This window comes from Ambystoma mexicanum, chromosome 3p (assembly GCF_040938575.1).
Source record: "Ambystoma mexicanum isolate Mex_15411 chromosome 3p, UKY_AmexF1_1, whole genome shotgun sequence".
NCBI classification, from domain to species: Eukaryota; Metazoa; Chordata; class Amphibia; order Caudata; family Ambystomatidae; genus Ambystoma; species Ambystoma mexicanum.
The window spans coordinates 1,113,199,591-1,113,214,598 of record NC_090925.1 but is presented as its reverse complement, the minus strand read 5'-3'; the positions used below and the strand labels follow the sequence as shown (position 1 = coordinate 1,113,214,598).

General features: G+C 48.0%; 1 protein-coding gene across 1 annotated transcript in view; it reads left to right on the top strand.

Annotated features, from left to right (window-relative positions):
• The window catches only part of GNPDA1 (glucosamine-6-phosphate deaminase 1), a 142,009-nt gene that overhangs the window by 35,215 nt on the left and 91,786 nt on the right, over window positions 1–15,008 (top strand). Inside the window, exons 3-4 of the mRNA XM_069652471.1 lie at window positions 12,078–12,179; window positions 12,947–13,129. Coding sequence (XP_069508572.1) covers window positions 12,078–12,179; window positions 12,947–13,129 — 285 coding nt within the window. The remainder of the gene's footprint in view (window positions 1–12,077; window positions 12,180–12,946; window positions 13,130–15,008) is intronic.

Here is a 15,008-nt window from a genome sequence, read left to right as displayed (position 1 = left end):
CCCACTCGGAAAACATTTAAAGGGGGCAATCAGCATCACTTAGCTACCCTCAATTCCTACTCCGCTGTCAAACACTCCTCTGACATCTGTCTCCTCTGCAAAGACCTTGACGTCTTTGCTCTCACTGAGATGTGGTTCAAGGCCAGCTCTATCACTGCTTTTGACACTCTTCTCCCCGAGGGCTACAAGATCCTGTCCAATCTTAGACCCTCCCGGTCTGGGGGCGCAGTGACCTGATTTTTCCCTGAGTTGTTCCAGCCACCATCATTCCCACTCCATTCTGCTCCTCCTTTGAATGCCTCATCTGTAGGCTGTCTGTCTCTTCTACCCTCTACCTCAGTCTCGCCACTATCTACAGGAGCCCTGGACCTACTTCCCTTTTCCTCTCGGGACGGGCGGACCTCTCCTCCTCTCTCCTGGCCTCTTCTTCCTTGGGGACTTCAACATCAACCTTGACTCCAGATTTGGCCACTGTACTCTTTGCGACCTCTGTGACACTTTCTCTCACAATTCTTCCCTCCGGCCAAACCCACTCTGCCGGACACACCCTGGATGCTCTCAGCTCAACAGACCGCCATCTCTCCAACCCTCTAACCACTCCTCTCTCCTGGTCTGACCACTCTCCCCTCACCTCCTCTCCCACCCTGGGCTCCCTGGACCCCAGACTATGCCTCTACCCTCACTGCCAGGCTCCTTCTCCATCATTTAACCGATGAAGTGTGTCAGTCGCTGCATTTGCTGCCACCTTCATCCCTCCTCCCACCCCTGCCTCGCCTACTGACTCTGCTCTGTCTAACCTCCATCTCTCCATCTCTAACACCCCGGACATCCTTGCCCCGGTCATGAGGATTCACATGAAGCCTGCCTCCAAATGCAACTCTTGGTATGACTCCGACCTGGTGGCTTTGAAACGCAAGTGCAAAGCCACTGAGTGGAAGTGGGAGGCCTCTGGTACATCCTCTGACAAACTGGCCTGCCGCCTGCTCAAAAGACAATATCGTCTCACCATCCACACCAAGGAGGGCTCAAGCCCAAGCCTGAATCACGTGTGCCACCAATAACACGGCTGAACTTTTCAAAATCTGCATGGAACTTGCCAATCCTACTGCACTTTCCTCTCTCCTCTTCCCATCCAGGCCCAATGCACTGGCCTCCCACTTCTCCACCAAAATTCAAGAACATCCTGTCTTCACTGGCATCTACTCCCCTTCCGACCCCGCTCTTCTCTTGCCTCCCTCGGCCCCCTGAAACCTCCATACTATCCTCCTTCTCTCCCATTACACCGGATGATCGTCTCTAGAGCAGTCCGCTCTATGAAAGTCTCCTCCAAACAGGTGCTCCCCTGCTCCTCCAGATCTATCAAGGACAACATCTCCTCTCTTGCCCCTTCTTTGGCTGACATCTGTAACCATTCCTTTTGCCACTGGCTCTTTTCCCACAACCCCTCAAGCACTCCCTTGTGCACCATCTGCTACAAAAAGATGTCTGCAGTCCATTCATGCCCGAAAAACTTAAGCCCAATCTCTATCGCCCCTTTCTTGGGCAAACTCGTAAAGAAGTTGGTCATCCCACCACACCGAAGTGGCTGGCTGCCTCCACGACCACCAGTTCGGCATTGAGCATCCAGTGGCACAAACCACTCTCCTGAACACCCGTGAAGATCTGCTCTCGGACCTGGATTCTAGCTCTCCCTGCTCTGATCCTTTTCGATCTTCTGCCTTTGACACAGTTAATCATGCCATCCTTATAAATCGTCTCTGTGATACCCTTGGCATCACGGACCGGGCACTGACGTGGTGGACCTCCTTCCTCTCAAACCGACCCTCCCAAGTGGAATTGCACCCTTTACTCTCCTCCACTTCACTCTACTTTTTTTTTAAAACTGTTTGAAATAAAATCAATAAAACTAACAACCAAACATCCAAACTTGCAGTACATATTACAATATTTTGAATTCTATGCAACTCAAACAATGTCTACTGCGTCCCCCCCCCCCCCACACCCGAGCCCACACCACTTCGCAATCTGAGTCTTTGTCTTGCAGAGGGGTTCTCTCTCCTGTATTCTCTGCTGGGTCCTGGTCGCTCGACCAGTCTTCAGTCGACCCAAACAGTGTGGCTATTAAATGTTTCCAAACTGTCAGGGTTTCTGCTTCTTCATCCCCCTCCAACGTTATTAGCTTCCTGCCATACTGCAGTTTCAGCTTCTGCCCATTTCTGGGGGTCTTTCCACCATATTTCTATTCTTGGCTTGTGGCATGCCTTCCATCCCATGGCAATTCAACGCTTCGCAAGTATATACGCCAAATCCTTTAGTTTACCTACATGTTTACGTGGTCTGGGAAAACCCCCTACCAAACATGCCCATGCTATCTCCACAGTTATTTTAATCCCTTTTCCTCTAATCTATGGGCTACTTCTCCCCAAAATTTCTACATTTCTGGGCATGCCCAGAACATATGCGTCATCCCAGCGTTTTCTTCGCCACATTTGGGGCATTTTTGTCCTTCTGTATTTTTAAATGTAGCTATCCCCTGGGGTGTCATGTAAGCCCTGTGGGTTATAGACAGTTGTATTTGTTGTAGCCTTGCGATCCTTGACACTTTCTTGTGGTACCTTTGGGCCTGCTCCCACGTCCCATCATTCATAGGAACACCCACTTCTTCCTCCCAGTCCTGTCTCAGTTTTACCACTTCCTTCCCCACTTTGGACATCACCAGCTCTTCTACCCTGGATATTTCGTGCCCTCCTTCTGCTATATCATATATTACTTTTATGACAGTGTCGGGTTGCTCCTCTAGTACTATTGCAGACCATGTCGCCGCACCATCCTATGGTATGTAATATATTGTCCCGAGTGCAACCCCGTTTCCTCCACCAACATCCCAAATTCCTTTATCCTCCCCTCTTGCCATGTCTCCCATTGTTGCTATCCCTACCGGTTCCCAGTGCTTCCTGACCATCTTCCTTAATTGGCCTTCTTTTCCCGTCAATGCAACCAGTGGCACTTGCAGGGAACACGGGGTCGGGTTCTCCATTATCTTACAGGCCCTATGCCATATTTTCCATCCCAATGTCATCATCTCTGGGCGCTCTTCCATATCCGATTTGGGCAACCATATCATTTCTTTCAGGAAGAATGGGCACAGTCCTGTCTAAACAACCTAGATTCTGAGGTTGGGTCTTCTGATAGCCATTTTGCCACGTATTGTAGTTGGCTCGCTAAATAGTAAATCTCGTAGTTTGACAGTTTTCTACCCCCCTCATCATAAAAATTTTGTAACTTCACAAGGGTGATTCTCCTTGTCCCGTGCCAGAGAAATTCCCTACATATGCTATGCATCCTAGCGAAAAATCGTCTTGGTATCAGATACGGTATGTTCCCAAAATAATGCAATAATCTCAGCAGAACTACCATTTTCAGCATTGCCCCTCTGCCCTTCTTCCCCTCATAGCCAAGGGGAGCCTTACCCAGAACTTCATACTATTTTCGATGCCCTTGACCGCTCTCTGTGTTATGTTGGTGCTCTGCCTCCACCGTATGGTAGATGTCTATCCCAAAATATCTTCGCGTGTTGACCTCCCACGGTATTTGTAAAACTGGTAATTGATCTCGCGGGATCCCAACATACCTACCCAGCGGAAATATACATGATGTTTTGAGGTTCACTGCTATGCCAGACAGCACCGCAAATCGCTCCATTACTTCCAAAACATAGTGGAGGTTTTCTTCAGGGTATCGTAAATACAACAGCATATCGTCAGCGTACAGGGAGACTAAGTGCGGTTCCCCATTTATGTTAATCCCTATTATGTCATGCTGTTGCCTTTAGATATATCGCATGGGGCTCTAATGCTAAGATATACAGCATAGGGGACAACCGGCATCCCTGTCTAGTACCCCTACTAAGTTGCCACCTCTCCGATATTATTGCTACCGTTTTAACCCTGGCCAGCGTTGCGCTATGTAGCAGTTTAACCCATTTAAGATACCCAGGACCTATCCCATAACTGGACAGGGCTGCAATCAGCCAAGGCCATTTAACTGAATCAAAGGCTTTTATTGCGTCCAGCGATACAATTGCAATTTCGCCCGCTTCCCTTTTTGTAGGTTCTATAACTCAGTGAAGTCGTCTAAGGTTATTGGATATATTCCTATGTGGGACATATCCAGTCTGATCGGGGGTGTATTAGTTTAATGATCCGTCTCGTTCTGTTTGCCAGAATCGCTGTGAGCATTTTGCTATCTTGATTGAGCATTGACAACGTTCTGTATGATCCGCAGTCTTTGCTAGGTTTATTGGGTTTAGGGAGCGGTATGATGATCGCCTCTCTCAGGAACTCTGGCAGCCTTCCTGTTTCGTATGCCTCATTGGGCATTGCTAAAAGCAGAGGGTCGGGGGGCGTACCTCATTTCTATACATTTTATAGAATTCACTACGGAGTCCATCGGCCCCCGGAGTCTTGCTAGTGGGTAGCTGCACTACGACCTCCTCTAATTCCTCCCGGGTAATCGGAGCATCTAGATCACCTCGCTCCTCCGCGCTAATTCGTGGCATACCTGTCTTCCAGTGTTTCCCTTATTTCCCTGCGGTCGCTTCCCCCTTCATGCCCATACAGTTGTTGATGGTATTTTAGGAATATCATAGGTTCACAACCTCTTGGGTATCCTCTACATGCCCATCCTCCTTCGTTATTGCTCCGATTGTCGTTCTGGGGGGGTCTCACTTTTATATAACCATGCCAGCATCCTCCCTGGTTTATCTCCTCCCGCATGTTGTCTCTCTACATACCTTCTATAGTTTAGATTGCACAGTCTCTCCCAGTGTCTTGCACATTTCTGTTGCAGCCTGAGTATGGTTTCAGTATCTTCTTTAGTATTGCCCTCTCTACTCATCACTTTTTCTAGCTCCTTTTCCGCTTCCTGTAGTTCTGTTAATATCCCCCCCTTGTAGTCCCTTAGTCTTGGCTATGGCTATCCCTCTCACTACCACTTTGAACGCTTCCCACAGCTCAAGTCCTCTCTTAACATTGTATCTTTTAGTGCCTCAGCTATGAGGCACCACGTTGGTATCCTTGCTCTTGCAGGTCGGTATTGCCATATTAGGACCAATGGCGAGTGGTCTGATATGACCCTTGCCTTGTATTCTATCTGTACTATTTCTGCCATCAGCTCCTGTGTGACAAACATATAATCTAGCCTAGTGTGTACATTTTGTGGGGCCGAGTAATGTGAATACTGTCTGTCCTGCGGGTGGCACATCCTCCATGCATCCTCCAAACTGAAGTCTGTCAACAATGAATGTAGTGCCCTGGCAGCCGGGGTGGGTCTGTCTATTTTGTTATCCGATCTGTCTACTTTCGTGTTTAGTGTGCAGTTAGTCTCCTGCCCAGATCACCAAACCCTCCCCCCCCCCCCAAGTACATGCTCAATTTGGTGTACAGGGTCTTGAAATATGCCACAGTGTCCTGGTTTAGGGCATAAGAACTTATGATGCATATTTCCGTATTTTCCACCAGCCCCCTTATTGCAACCATCCTCCCATCTGCTTCCATTGTGGACTGTAATAACTGGAATGGGACATGCGGTGCTACCCAGGTGATCACCCCTCTAGCGTGAACTGAATATGTTGCACTGACAACCGTCCCCTTCCACTTCTTCTGGATAACCTCTAATCTTTCTTTTGTGAGGTGGGTCTCTTGTATTAGGGCTATATCTATTTTCTGTCTGCGCAGATACATCATAACATTATTCCTTTTCAGGTAGCTATTGAGCCCCCTGACATTCCAAGTGATTACTTTGAGGTCCATCATTATCCAATACCATCCCGCTCCTCCTTCTGCAGATTTTCAGGTTTTGCTTGCAGGCCATCGCTCATGTCTGTAGGCTCGCTCTCCAACTTTAAACTGTCATTCCCCTTTACTCCAACTGCCCCAGCCTCCCCCACTAGCCCCTGCTTTCCCAGCCCCAACCTGCTTCCAACTCCCAACGTTCCCTCGTCCCTCCCTTTAACACCCCAACACATCCTTCAACTCCCTCCCCTCCCCCCACCCTCCCCATTCCCAACTGATTCCCAGCTCCATCCCTGGATCTCAGGCCTACCCGCATTTAGTACCTATTCGGCAATGCCGACACTAGGGACACAGCAGGGGGTTGCCACTCTACCGGCAACCCAACTATCCTATCTATTGGGGTATAAGAGTGAGTCCATCACGTCTCCCGTTATATGCCACATTATGTTATGCACAATCAATACTACATGCTCAACCTGTGTTCCATTATTCCCAACACCATCCTACCCTGTCTTATATTCAAGTCCCAAAGTCAGCTTATACAGCACCTCTGCTTCAGGACAGGCTTCACTTATCCGTACAGTCCTCTTTCCGGCTGTCTACTCCCCCGGGCAATTTTTGGCATCCAACCACTCCGTTGCGTCTTCCGGGGTCTCAAAGAACAGAGCCTTATTTTTATGAAACACTTTCAGTTTTGCCGGGCACATCAGTTTATACCTAATACCTGCTTCGCCCAGTCTCTTCTTCACAGTCCCACAATTCAGTCGCCGTCTCTGCACTAAAAGTGTATAGTCTGGGTACGCTGTGATGATCGCAGATGCTCTTTGTATAGTGCCGCCTTTCCGGAAGTGTTCCAGGATCTTCTCCCTGTCTCGGTAATTCAGTATCTTGGCGATTATTGGCCTGGGGGGGACTTTAGAGGGCGGTCTCCTTGTGAGCGCTCTGTGCTCTCTCCACCGCGAATCCCTGAGTGAGGGCCCCACCTCCTATTTCCTGAAGCAACATGGTTTCGACGTAGTCAGTTGGGTTAGGGCCTTCCTCCCCTTCCGGAAGGCCCACTATGCGCACATTGTTCCTCTGGGCGCGCCCTTCGGCATCCTCTGCTCTTTTTTCTAGATTGCTCACTTGCTGCCTCAGCATGTGGATCTCCGAGGCATGAGATGCGCGGGCCACTGTGTTTGTGGTCACTTCTTTCTGCAGCTCGTCTGTACATTCTGCTATTGTTCATACATCTTGTCTGAGAGGTTGACTTCCTCCTGTACTGCACCCACTTTGAGCTCCAGCGCTGCCTTGAGTTCGGCTGTGGCTGCCTCAAGCTTCCTTTCCCACGTCGCCTTTAGGTCTGAGATTGCATCCAGGATCTGCTGGTCATTGCGTGTAGGGGTTGTGTCCACCAGTGGGTTCTTATATTTATTCCTAGCCCCCTCTGTCGCCTGCGGGGTTTTCGTGAATTCCTCCAGTGTGCGTTGCTTCCCCTTGGACTTGGGAAGTTTAGATGATATCTTGGTACCTAGGCTTGTTCTGATTCTAAGTATCTGGAGTACGATATCCACTAAGTACCCAGAGAAGCTTTGCCCGTCCCCTACATCGTGGTCTTAGGCCGTGAGGGTTAGTGTGTACGTAGCCGAGTCGTGGATGTTATGATGAAGCCGGGCCTCTTCGTGTCTTGAGCTGTGGCACTTCTGGGCCTATTCCCGGGGGGCAGGGAATCACTTGTTTTCTGTAGTCCACTACCAGGGCGGCCCTGCACCCCTGCAGTAGTTTCTTGAGCTATGCTGGTCCAGTTTCTGCCTGCCGGATGAGTCCTTAGCAATAGCTGTGTTTCCCACCCGTTCAGCTTCCCTATAGATGCAAGCACAATCTGCCTCTTCTCGCTGCGTTACTGCGGCTTTCCCTTCTATCGGTTCGATATGCTTTGCCCTGTGTGGTGTCCAATTCACCCCTTTGGACAGATCTTGTTGCCTTTATTGTCCACTGCTTGTCTACTCTGCTATCTAGGCTCAGTGTATGCCACCAGGTCTCAGGGATATGCGTTTTGGTCTCACCGTGCGTCTGCCGGTTTCCTACTTCAGTGCTCTGATGTCCGTGCTTCCCGCCCTATGGCCGGCGGTCACTCGGCTTGCTTCCTTCACAGTCCACCTTGTTTGCCCTTTCTGCTTTTTCATACACAAGCTTCAGGGCGCACAGTTAGTTTAATCTGGCGCCAGTATTGTATTCGCTGCTCCAATGTCCACTACTCCGCTTAGCAAACTGCACCCCAAGGGAGGACCGTCCAGCTCCAGCCACGGGCCAGCGATGGCTGCACCTTTTACTTGGTTGGTTTTTCGTTTCAACGTTGGCCCTGTTTCACTATTCTTTGTTGTGTAGCAGTACTGTGATGTGTCACCACTTGCTTGGGGCTACAGGGTTAAACAGGCCAACCGCAGCAGTGGTCCTTGTCAACCCAGCACAGTTGCCCGGTCCGGGCATACAGCCGTTGTGCCTCAGGCCACCTGGTCTTTACATGCAACTGCATGCATCCCTACAGTCTTATAAAGTTTGTTATTTGGGCCTACAGGGCGCCTTTCTGCACTGTTTATAATTCGTTCAGGATGAGCTGTCTGCTCTCAGGCATAGGGCCAACATCTGGGCTCCCTGGTTAGCATTGGCGGCAGTTGTTAGGGATTGTGACTCGGTGCACGTTTCTTTAAGGACGCGCTATTGTAATATTTCATGCGGGCCCATGGGCGGAACAATTCGGCAACTGAACCCCCGTCCGCTGATGCCACACTCCCCTTCATGTGTCCGCCCCGGCGCTCTTCTACTCCTTCAAGGACGAACGTTGCTCATTTGTGTCCGACAACAATCCTCGCTGTATATTCGCACTTAACCGCAAGCGTTACGCTGGTGCGGCTACAATGTATCCCTGTGCGCTCCGGGCTCCTGCTTTACTGTCAATTCCGCTTTCGCTCACGCCAGCCTCCCGCTCCCACTGTTATGAGGCTCAGATGCTTTGCTTAAGCTGCACTGCCCCTGCCGAGCGTGGGGGCTGCCACAGTGGAGCTGCAAGCGCCGTGTGCCCAGCACATCTCGCCCAGCCACGCAGCCTCAACAGCACCCATTTTCAGTGGTGCGATCCGTCACAGTAGTGCCTCCTGTGTCTCCTTCAGCGTACAGCCCAGCTGGGGTCCTCGGCCCGGGCCACAGTCAATGTCAAACAGCCACGCACCGCACCCAGAGGGTCGGTCTGCCACCACACCGCGTCTGCCTCAGTAATGAGGAATCCTACTGTGCATTCTCTGACGGTAATTTGCATGGGCCACCGCGCCGGGCTTGGGTATCCTTATGTGGTGCAGCTATGAGTGCTTTCCAGTCATTTGCTGCAACAGGCTGGACCAGTCCCGTGTCGGTGTCGTTCCGTATCTCAGGCGTCCAACATTATCCTTTGTTCATGATGGGCGCCATCTTGGGAATTTGTCCTTGGGATTTGCGGGGAACGATTTCCATGCTAGCTACAGTTTCTCTTCACAAATCTTCATTGGGGTACCGTCCTTGGGTGCCTCACATGTTCCCACAGCAGTAGTTTGGTTTGTGGTCACAACACGTTCGTTTAGACGTCCATGTGCAACAGGATAGTGAAGGATCCTCAGGAGCCACACAGAGACACGGTTTATTCCATGGCTCTCTAGTCACGCCCCTACCTCACTCTACCTTTGATGTTACTCAGGACTCTATCCTATCGCAATGGCTCTTCAACATTTACCTTACCCTCTTGGCCCACCTGATCTCCACCTTCTCTCCTCACTTCCAGTGTTATGCTGACACACATCTCTCCTTAGAGCTCCCATCCTTTCCTTCCTCTCTCATACCTGACTGCTATTCAGGTGTGGTGCTGTAATGATCTCTGCCTTAATAGCCAGCAAACTGAGATCCTTCTCATTGGACGGCCTGCTTCCACCCCCCCCTGCTCTCTAGCCATCCTTCTTGGTCCCCCGCCCTTCACCCTCTTATGAGGCTAAAACCCCTGGGGTCATTGTTGACTCCTCTCTCCTTCTCTCACACATCACAGACCTTGCCAAGAAGCCCAACTTTCAGCTCCACCTCTTCGGAGGCATTCTTCCTCTCCTTACCTTTTCCCAGAAGCTCAATGTCTCCAGAGCTCTGGTTCCCTCTAGGCTTACCTACTGCAACAGCCTCTTCCTCCATCTGACTCTTTCCTCCCTTTGCCCTCTTCAACTAATCCAGAACAGGGCTGCAAGACTTATCCTTGGCCTCATGCCCAGGAACCACATCTCTCCAGTCCTGAAATCTCTCCCTGGCTCCCAGCGATCGCAAGGATTAAATTGAAGACCATTTGCACCATCCACAAGGCTATCTGGGACCTCGCTATATCCAGCCTTCTCTCCCTAAATACCTCCCTTTCTTTGGTCCTCTAGCTCCAACTCTTTGCCGGTCAGATGTTTCTTCAAGCAGAGAGTGGGAGGTAGATCTCTTTCCTCGGCAGGAGCCTCCCTCTGGAACGGCCACCCTGCCCCCCTCAGACTTGGGCCAGATCTTCTTAACTTCTGGAAACTTCTCAAGACCTTCCTTTTTCTCCTCCAGCCTCCCTACCCCTTGATAATGTCCCTCTGCGACTGGCCCCTCATGAGTTTTACTGGGGCCAGACCCTCCCTGACCAGTCTTCCCCAGCATCCGTTAAAACCTGCACTTGCCCCCGGGCACCTTTTCTGGACTAGCCTGAATCTGGTCCACCCCGTCCATCAAACTTCCCCCCCTCTCCACTTACCCTGGCACTTGCTTGTCATGGCTTCCCTCAGTACTTGCTCATTGCTTTGGGCCCCCTGGCACTTGCCCTCCGTGGCCCCCCTCAGCACTTGCTCATCCCCCACATTCCCCCACTCCTGCACTTCCCTCCTTACCCCTTCCCAGGCCCTCCCCCTAACTTCACTCCCCCCAGCCCCCGCACTTTGTCTCTGCACTTGCACAGTAAGAATGTCACAAGTTCTAGTACAACCGTTACTACTGTTTTTTTTCTTATGGCCTCCTTTTTATTGTTTTGTGGTGCCTGGAAACACTTGTGTATAGGTGCCATTCAAATGGCCAATAAATAATAAAATAAATACATCTAAAACACAGCGCCCAGATGTTTTGGTGGCATGTTAATATTATATCAATTCCTGTACATAACCTGTTCATCTGCTTGTTTATTTTTTTAATAATTTCACTGGTCTTTTGGACATCCAGACATTGGAGAGGTGATGGGGTGCTTCCTATTAGCAGATGCGACACTGACGGGTTTAGATCTATTTATTTTCTGGAACAGGGCAGGTCCTGATAGGTCTCAAGCAATTAACACCAAGTGAAAACCGGGAAACCTCTTTTATTTTGCATGAGATGCTAGTTTCTATCAAAAGGGGCACCATCCTGTACCCGTGAGGTTAATGCACGATTATCACTGTGATGACAAGTAGGAATTGTGCATGTTGCTTTTTGTACAGTTCTACTGTGCCAATAGATTAAGTGCAAACCTGAGGTTTTGGTACCAGACGGGCCCCTTCTTTAGCTGTTAACATCTGAAAAGGGTACATTTCCAGGGTTCAAAATTGCTGGGAGCTATTTAGCTTCTGCTTCTAGCCTAGGAGAGCCTGGTTACCTTGACACCAACAGCAACCAGGAGCTACTTTTAGTTGCCCAGGCCAATTGGTGCCATACAAACATAGTTATGAGACATTAACTTTTGTGTATTTGGGAATTTTTATAAAGAAGCATTTAGACACATCTAGAGCACATTTAATGCACAAACGATCACACATAAAGGACAACATGTTTACATGTGCATCTCATGGGACACTTAGATTTGCGGCTTGCTATAACTCGCTCCTGGTACTGGAGAAGTGGCTCATTCCTACCATGGTGCCCGATAACCAGGAGCTGGTTGTATCTTCTGCTTATCAAATCTCAATTTCAAACCTTTTGTCATGCAAGCCCCTACACAATACCCTCTTTTCAGTTCTTTGTTGTTCCGATCAAGAATAGCTACCAATCCTACAGTAAAAGCTACACTTCATGCAATGCTATGCATGAGGGTAACCAACAGGTGTTGTCCATCTAAATGAATCAGAATTATCCCAAGACCTCATATAGCAAAGAACTCTTGTATACATTTGGAACTTGAATGGCCTTAATTAACCAGTTAAGAGTACATTTTGCGGTGGATGGGCAAATATGCAAGGGATGCCTACAAAAAATGTCTGACCAAGCATTTGTGCAGCGGACCCTGCCTGATTTACTTTTCCAATCTTTCAGGAAGCACTCCGCTGGGATGCTACAAAAAACTGATCGAGTACCATAAGAATGGAGACCTTTCTTTCAAGTATGTGAAAACTTTCAACATGGATGAATATGTAGGTGGGTCATCTTTAAAAAAATGTGCTCTGCATACAGGTGATAAATATATAATATATATATTTTTTTTAGTATTCATTACTCCCAAAGTACATAACTCCCAACGCGCTGGGTTAACTAGCACACATTACACCTGATTGTTGAACTTCTTGGATATGTTATTGTGTGAACATCAAAGCTACATCTTAATCACCATACCTTCATGTTATTCCGAACATTTGCTTGGAATCACTAATGCTAAAAACTGGACGTTCCCTGACTATTTTAATACAGCTTCATTCTATACCCTGATACTAAGGTCAAATCTTTTGGTAGGTGGCTGCAGAGGGTTACGTGATATGAAGATAATCTACTACCTTGCCCGTTCTTTCATGCAATTTTCGGACTGATGTTCCAGTCCTGCAAACATCTGGATTTGAATCTGGTGTTTGCTTTAATGGTGTAACACAACTGGATCTGGTTATTTCGAAAGCTAAAACTCACCACTAACTGCAAATCTTTCAAATCATAAAACGATTATACAAAACCAGTGAGATGTTGGTTTCAAATCAGTTTGCAACGTTTCTAGTTCCTTATTTGTGGTTCAGCCACTTCTGTACATATATATATTTTGCTTCATTAGTTGGCAGGATTTGCCGTTACTGGTCTATATTCCACCTGGCATGCAGGTACCACCCCCATTGAATACTGTCTTGTTATCCCTTCTTGCCAAGTGTTTTCTAAGTGACTCTAAAAACAATTGAATAACGTGCTTGATGCCTGGTCCTCAGGTCTGCCGCGTGATCACCCGGAAAGCTATCACTCCTTCATGTGGAACAACTTTTTTAAGCACATTGACATCTCTGCTGAGAATGCACACATCCTAGATGGCAATGCTGTCGACCTGCAGACGGAGTGCGACGCATTCGAGGCAAAGATTGCAGCAGCTGGAGGAATTGAGCTTTTTGTTGGAGGTGAGATATCTGTGGAAGAAATATGTGCGAGTCGTAGGATTGTAATTTACTTTGCAGGTCAAGTGTTGAATTTTTGTAACCGGTCCTGTTTCTTGTACAGTGAATATTGCTGTCATTTGGCCTATTTCTAACAGACATTTGGCATCTCTGAGAGCGTTGGTGATCCTGCATTATGGTTAAGGGGCAAAACCTGGATTAGGACTCAGCTCTGCTGTATTCAAAGAGGGAAGACCATCTACTAGACCACAATTAAGTTTTGAAGTACCTATTGGTTCACCGGGCTGCAGGGCTGGCCGAAGATGCATGGCGGCTCATGGGGCACTATTTCAAAATGTAAGGGGGACCCTTGCCTACAGCTGGGACGTGCCCATCTGAGGCAGGTGTGTAGTAAATACATTACTAATGGAAACTCCAAAGAGGGGATTGCCCTGCTTTTATCATTGAGGGTGCCGAACATGAGCCCCACCTTTTAACTTCTTTAATATCTAAGCAAATTCACTTTCACTGCCCCGCACCAAAGAGCTAAATGTAGAGTACAATGTGTCTGAACAACTTTTTGAAAGGGGTCTGTCTTTGGCTGTTAAGTACAAGATGCACAACCTTTAGTTTGTGAGACTGATGCTTCCTGAGGGAATATATGCGTACGATCAGCTTTTGGCTTCGTCCTGTGTCAAACAATCCGATAATGGCTGCAGATTACACCAGGAAGGTGTTATTGGCGCCTGTATAGGAGAACAAAGAAAGTCAGCCATCGAGGAGCTAAAACCCTAAATGAATGCTTTAAAAAGCTATTGAGCTTTATAGCCACCCACCCTCCCAAGTTGTAGTGCCCCATTCCATTTGAAAAGATTGGCCCTGATCCTGCGGCTTCCAGTCTACGCGTTAATTTAAAATCGGAGGAAAGCCTTGCGTGCCACTGTTCAACGGAAGTAGGACATTGATTTGCTTATCCCTTGTGTTTCTTTTTATACTGCACAATGTATTCTGATCCAAATTTGAAATGTATCTTAGTTGTTCTATTAACCAGCCTTGAGAAAGACCCTGATGGGTTGCAATACGTGTAGGCGGTTCATGTGATCTCACTTATTTGGATGATATTAAAAACCTATCAACTTACAGAATTTGACTCTTGAGTTTACTAACTAGTCAATAATTAGAATTACTTTCGATTGACCCAAAATGCCACATGTAACTTAAGTACAGGAACGACGCACCAGGATTACCACCCATCTCCTGTGTGCACTCAGCTAATAATCTTATTTCAAAACACCAACAGAAGTTAGTGACACATAATTAAGGGCCCTCACCTCTGATTGATTATCTGTGTATAAAACAGCACTGCCCCATACGGTGAAGATAATTTCCTCATATGGAGTGAAAAGCTTCCTCATATGGAGTGAAAAGCAAGGTTTACAGCTAATTTGCATACCCATTGTACATTGTTTTATGCTCCTGATCTGGAGGTGAACTTCCATTGATGGCTACTACATGATGCTGTGCATGTGTGGTATATTAGCTGAAATTGCCTATTCTACTATCATTTTGCACACAGTTTTTTCCTGCTTTTTTCAAACCACCATAATATTGTCCGTGAATGGTAATGGCTGAAGTAAATCGCATTCACCCATATCTAAGTGTTTCCACTTTAAAATAGCTTGTTTTTTCTGTAGCGTATGCTACCGCACTTTGTCATTTCGTAGAGTCTGAAATGGTGCTATTGGGGGACAATTGGCTTCCTTTTTTTTTAAAGAGGAGAAATACATAGCATAAGTTGCAGACCAATTAGACTGAGAAAAGGGCAGACCAGATGGGTCTAAGAGGGCCTTTGCCATCCAAGTCTGTGCAACGTTGTCTATACATTTGTTTGCGATTGCGCCAG